Source organism: Colobus angolensis, unplaced genomic scaffold (assembly GCF_000951035.1).
Source record: "Colobus angolensis palliatus isolate OR3802 unplaced genomic scaffold, Cang.pa_1.0 Scaffold10, whole genome shotgun sequence".
Classification (NCBI taxonomy): domain Eukaryota; kingdom Metazoa; phylum Chordata; class Mammalia; order Primates; family Cercopithecidae; genus Colobus; species Colobus angolensis.
In genome coordinates, this window is record NW_012110919.1 from 21,153,785 (window position 1) to 21,160,330 (window position 6,546).

At 53.1% G+C, this 6,546-nt stretch overlaps 1 protein-coding gene across 2 annotated transcripts in view; it reads right to left on the reverse strand.

The window, feature by feature from the left end:
- TRPV4 (transient receptor potential cation channel, subfamily V, member 4) overlaps positions 1 to 4,313 on the reverse strand; it is a 35,942-nt gene extending 31,629 nt beyond the window's left edge. Inside the window, exons 1-2 of one of the 2 annotated variants that reach the window (XM_011936176.1) lie at positions 4,275 to 4,313; positions 267 to 683 (exon numbers count right to left, since the gene is read on the reverse strand). In XM_011936176.1, coding sequence (XP_011791566.1) covers positions 267 to 652 — 386 coding nt within the window. In that variant the 5' untranslated portion in view covers positions 653 to 683; positions 4,275 to 4,313. Of the gene's footprint in view, positions 1 to 266; positions 684 to 4,274 lie in introns of those variants that run through there. The other variant, XM_011936184.1, reaches the window with a different exon arrangement.
- Positions 4,314 to 6,546: the final 2,233 nt, after the last annotated feature.

A 6,546-nucleotide genomic window follows, 5' to 3' on the forward strand; every position in this document is an offset into this window, starting at 1 on the left:
TATATGGATGGAGAGATGAATGGATTGATGGATAGATGGATGGATGGTTGGATGGGATGGATGGATGGATGGATGGTTGGATCGATGGATGGATGGATGGACAGATGGATGGATGGATGGACAGATGGATAGAGGGATGGACAGATGGATAGATGGATGGATGGATAAATTGACAAATATGTGGATAATAGATAGAGGGGTGGATGGCGAATGGGTGAATGGATACAGAGGAGGAGACCACAGGCCAGGAATCTAACAATACTCACTCTATGATCTTCTTCCTCCACCTCTTGTTGTCACTGGGGTGGTGACGATAGGTGCCATAGTCAAAGAGTGAGTCCATGGGTGCTTTCTTGGGTCCAGGCACCACCGAGGACTCATATAGGGTGGACTCCAGCAGATCGATGGGGTTGGGCACCCCCTTGCGGAAGGCACCCTGGAACTTCATGCGCAGATTTGGTCGCCCATCGCCTAGGCCAGCAGGGCGACTGGCATCAGCCGGTGAGGGCGAAGGGGAGCCATCCTCCCCCTCGAACAGATTGGCCAGGGAGGAGAGAGGAAAAGCCTCCCCGCCTGGGGTGCCACTCTCATCCCCGGGGAGCTCAGCCACCTCCCCGGGACCCGTGCGGGGGCCTTCGCTGGAATCCGCCATGCCTGCCCCAGGCCTGTCTGCACTGCTCAGCCTGCAAGGGAATGAAAGGGGAGTCAGGCAAAACCCGGCCAGTGGCAGGGGCTCCAGGAAGCCCCCTCCCACGTAGACAAGCAGCAGTGCTGCCAGCTGCTTCAAAGCCACCGTTGTAATGACAGGGGCGTGGGGAGGCCACTCCCAGATGTGGTTGGCCGCCAGCCTCAGGCGGGAACTGCAACAGGAACCTCTTTCAGGAACCTGGAAACACAAATTGGCCCCAGGTCCAACTACCCTGGGCATTAGCTGAAAGAGGGTGGACTTTGGGGTCACGCTGGGACCCCATACTTGGATCCCAGACCCTACTGCTAACCAAGAAAGCCAGCTTTGGAGCCCCAGGGAGCCAAGTTCAAATCCAGGCTCCACACTTAGTCATTCCACGACATTGAGCAAGTCATAGCCTCAGTTTCCTGATCTGTAAGATGGGAATATCCAAGCCCCATGGGTAGAACACGCAGTCCAGTGGCCAGTGCAGTGCAGTGCCTGGCACGTGGTAAGCACCTGCTAAAGCAGAACTATTAACCGTGGGCTACAGGCACAGGAAGGGCTCAGAAAATCCATGTGGACTTGCTGTGTGGGCCGGCAGTCCTGTTTCCTCATCAAACACCGTCATGATGATCCCCATTTTACAGAACAGGAAACTGAGGCTCCAAGACTTGAGTTGACTTCCCCAGTGCACCAACTCTGCTCCACAGCACAAAGTGCTGATTCCTCCCCGCACCTCTGCCTGGTTAACTCCTCCCCACTGGAACTCCACAGTTCCAGCTCAACTGGGCTCCTCTGGAAAGCCCTCCCTGGACTGCACACACTCGCTCCCAGGATCTGTGCTCGTCTCCTCGGAAGCTTTATCCCAGCTGTTCACAGGATGGTTCATTCCCAGGCTGTGGGCGCAAGGAGGCAGGAAATGTATCTGTTCATCCTTGAGTCCTCACACAAATGAGCAACTTTATGACAAAGATGTCATTTGTTCCCATTTCTCAGATGAGGAAGCAGGTTTCAAAGGCAGCAAACAGCCTGCAGGGAGAAGGGCTGGACTTGAACCGCTTCTCTCTGGCTCCTGGGTCCAATGCTTAGCCAGGAGCCAGGGCAAGGGAGGAGCAAGGCCCCACTGGTTGGCTGTCAGCCCCCTGTTCTCTGTAGCATGGTGCCAGCCAGGCGGGGCTGGGCACCTAGGGTGAGTTTCCTGGAACTCTTAGCACCCCACCCAGGAGGCAGGAGCATGTCTGAAAAGCCCTCTCTTATACATCTTACCCTTCCCACCCAACACACACGGAGAAAAACAAATAAACTAGTTCCCACCTTGTTTGTTCTGTGGCTTCCAGGAGGGAAGGCTTGGAGCAGAGAGGTGGGGACACAGCAAGAGGACTCCCTTAGTGGGCGCAGCAGGACACAGAGGGTCAGATCTCCCACCAGGGGCGGGCTCCCCTCTGGACACCAACAGGGAGATACAGCCTGGCCTTTGGAGTCATTCAGGCCTGGGTTCTAAGCCCAGCTCTGCTATTTACATGTAATGTGATCTTAGGTAAGTTACTTGAGCTCCCCAAGCCTCAGTTCCCTCCTCTGCAAAATGGATACAACTGTAGTCACTTCTTCATAGCGTTGGAGGCAGCAGGAAGTGAGGTCAGGTATATCCAGTGCCACTTCTGGGATTCAAGTGGGGTTTTGGCTGGGTGCAGCGGCTCACACCTGTAATCCCAGCACTTTGGGAGGCCAAGGCAGGTGGATCACTTGAAGTCAGGAGTTTGAGACCAGCCTGGACAACACGGCGAAACCCCATCTTTACAAAAAATACAAAAATTAGCCGGGCATGGTGGCATGTGCCTGTAATCCCAGCTACTCAGGAGACTGAGGCAGGAGAATCGCTTGAACCCAGGAGGTGGAGGTTACAGTGAGCCAAGATGGCACCATTGTACTCCAGCCTGGGTGACAGAGCAAGACTCCATCTAAAAATAAATAAATTGAGTGGAGTTTTCAGTTACTATAACCAAAGGAAGAAAGAGAAGTTGGGGGCCAGGTTCTGAAATCAGACCAACCCAGTTCTGGTCTTGGCCCTGGCCATTAGCTGTTTGACCATGGGCAAACCACTTCCTCTCTCTGCCCCTTGGTTTTCCCACCTGTAAGACCGGAGTGACCACGCCTGTTCCTAGGGTCCTCCAGCATGTGAGGCACCTACTCAGTGCCAGCACCTAGTAGGACCTCTGGAGACATGAAGTCCTTTTGACTGGCCAGGTAGGAGAGGGGGATCTGGATCCCAGTCCCTCATGGCTGCCACATGCGTTTGGACTTTGCTCTTCAGGAATGGGGGCCGGGAGGCTGCTGAGGCAGGAGGGGCATCTGCAGGGGCCCAGGCATTGGCGGGAGGCGGATTAGACTCTCCTGAGCACAGCCCTGCCCACCTCACTGGGGGCCCTGAGATCGGGGGAGACAAGGCATCAGGCACACCCTCTGTGTTGTCAATACCCTTCTATCCACTGCACCTCTCACCATGGCACCCCGGGAGCTAATGCAACCCCACCCCAGGGAGCTCCCAAGGCCAGAGAAGGCAGCCAAGAAGGTCCTTCAATCCCCCATCATTCCTGCACCCTCCTCCCCTCAGGAGGATAGCTCTCCCCTAAGCCTGGACAGCACCCCAGGTTCCTGGGGAGTCCAAAATGGGGGCTCTGGTGCCAGCCAATCCCGGGTTCAGATCCCCTCCCAGCAACTCCCAACCTGTCTGGCCGCTGTGTGGCCTTGGGCAAGTCATGCCACAATCATGATTAGCACTCTAATTAGGATGAAATAATAATTATGAACTAAATCACCATCCTCGCCTGATGACATAGCTCAGGCTGTGCCCAGCATGGGGCCTCATCTACCCCTCGCCATGACTCCAGACCAGTCATTCTCAACCAGGGACAGTTCTGCTCCTCCCCTAAGGACATTTGGTAATATCTGATAACATGTTTTGTTGTCACAACTGTACAGGAGAGGGAGCACTGCTGGCATCTGGTAGGTCAAGGCCAGGGATGGCACTAAACATCCTCCAAAGCAAAAGACAGCCCCGCACCACAAAGAATGACCCAGTCCACAATGTCAATAGCGCCGGGACTGAGAACACTTGACCTGGAGGTAGGTATTGCAATCATTTCCATTCTACAGATGAGGAAACTGAGGCTCAGAGAGGCTAAGCGACTTGCCTGAGGTCACACAGCAGGTTAGTGACAGAGCCAGGACTGAAATGCGAGCAGCTGGCTGCAGAGTCCGGGCTGAATCCCTCCATGCACTGGGGATGTCCTGGGTGCCAGGTGAGGGTGAAAGGGAGCTATCCCCACCCTCAAACAGATTGACCAGGGAGGAGAGGGGGAAGGCCTCCCCACCAGGGAGCTCGGCCACCTTGCTGGGCCTGCACAGGGGCCTTTGCTGGGATCCGCCATGCCAGATGGCACTAAACATCCTCCAATACAAAAGACAGCCCCACACCACACAGAATAACCCAGTCAACAATGTCAACAACACTGAGGTTGAGAAAATCTCCCCTGGAGGTAGGTATTGCAATCATTCCCATTTTACAGATGAGGAAACTGAGGCTCAGAGAGGTTAAGTGACTTACCTGAGGTCACACAGCAGGTTAGTGATGGAGTACCAGGGTGCCACCTGAGCATTTACAGTGTCTCCTTCAAGCTTCACAACCACCCCAGGAGGTAGGGATGATTACTGCCTGCCCATTATTATCTCTCTGAGCCTCAGTTTCTCTACCTGTAAAATGGGGATTGCAATCATAGCACCTCCCTTGTAGGGCTTCTGGGAGATAAGGCAGGTCAAGTGTTTCTTGGGCACCTCAGAAATACTTGATAAATGTTGGATCTTGTCATATTTAATCATCATCATCACCACTATGATACGGTCCTGATTTACCTGTCCTCCCTTACTCCCCTTCCCCAAAACACACATGCACACACGTGCCAGAAGTACAGCCTGGCATTTTATAGCCCGTGCTAAAATTCACCAAGCCCCTCTCTCATTTAATCTCCCGAAGAACCTGGACAAAGCTAGACTATCGCTCCCACTTTATAGCTAAGGAAATGGAAGCTCTGAGAGGCCAGCTAGGGAGCAAATGGCTTTGAAGAAAACCTCCAGACTCCTAGCCCTGGGCTCCTTCCACATCACAGCACTCAGGGGTGTGTACACACCAGCTCACGTGTACACATACACATAGGCATGCGTACACGTACACACACACACCCACACACACACACCACACACACACCACACACATACACATACACACACACACACATACACATACACACACACCACACACACACACACATCCAGGTCTGCTGCTCTGTGGCAATTCCCTCCCCAAACACTGCCCTGTTCTCTGTGGTCAGAAAAAGAGTTTACTCCCTGTTCTAATTTGCCCTGAAGGCTGTTATTACACATTCCAAACTCATGCCAGCTTTAGGAGGGAGGGAAGAGGGGGATGCCGGCAGGGACAGAGGCCGAGAGCCTGGGTGTGAGTCCACATGTGTCTCCGCTGCGTGTGACTGTCATGTACATTTCTTCCCACCTTCCTCCATGTGCGTGTGCACGTGTGTGTGCCCACTATGAGCAGGCACGGTAGGCCCTTCGTTCCCGCACGGGCTCACAATGCCTCCTGCCAGGAGCCCCTCCACAGTGGGGAAGCTCCCAGCTGCACCAGGTGTGCATCAGGGACATACCCAAGAATGTTCCTGCATGACTGTGAACATCCCCACACACTGACATGGTCACAACAGCTTTCATTCAGAGCAGCGGGTGCTTGTTGGTTTGTTTGTTTGTTTGTTTGTTTGTTGAGACAGGGTCTCACTCTGTCACCCAGACTGGAGTACAGTGGCACAATCTCAGCTCACTGCAACCTCCGCCTCTCAGGCTCAAGTGATTCTCTTGCCTCAGCCTCCCAAGTAGCTGGGATTACAGAAACACGCCACCACCACTAGGCTAATTTTTGTATTTTTAGTAGAGATGGGGTTTCACATGTTGGCCAGGCTGGTCTTGAACTCCTGACCTCAAATGATCCACCCGCCTTGGCCTCCCAAAGTGCTGGAATTACAGGCATGAGCCACTGCGCCTGGCCAAAGTAGCGGTTTTTTAACATGTTGGTTTTAAATCCTATATATTCAAAAGAAGATTTATATTCAAAGCCTTCTTTAGAACATATATACCAAACGGTGGTCCACACAGAGATGGCGGTTGTGTAGGATGGACAGAGAAAGAATCTGCATCTTCCTCTAGAAAGGGCCCAAGGGGCAGGAGTAGAAGCCAGCTACCTATTTATTTATTCCACACTTTTACTGAGCACCTACTATGTGCCAGGCACTGGTGCTAGGTACTAGGGACACAGATGTGAACAAAACAGACAGCAATCCCTTTGGGGGCAGACCTTCTGGTGGGGAAACAATAAACTAGACAAACCAAGCAGCAGAGTCATGTTGGGTGGTGTTAAGAACTGCATAGACCAGAAGGGCTCAGGAGTGGGCAAGTTAAGGGGTACAGGAGTCCTGAGTAGGGTGATGAGATACAGGGCTGAGCCAGGGTCCCCAAGCCTTCCTTTCTGCCCTAGACAGACCCCAGGCTTTCTGGGAATCTGGCTTTCTATTCTCATGGCCCCCTGAGCTGGTGAGGCACAGAGTGAGAGAGCATTTTGATGTCAGGCAGACCAGAGGGTCAGATCACAGACCCACAGTTCATTCGCTGAGTGAGCTTGAGGAAGTTACCCAACCTCTCTGATCTTCACTTTCCTCAGCTGCCCTATTAAGGGATTGTAATAGGGTCATTGTGAGAGGTATATATGTTGAGTCAAGTGCCTGGCAGAAAGAAAGCCTCAACACCCAGCAGATTGC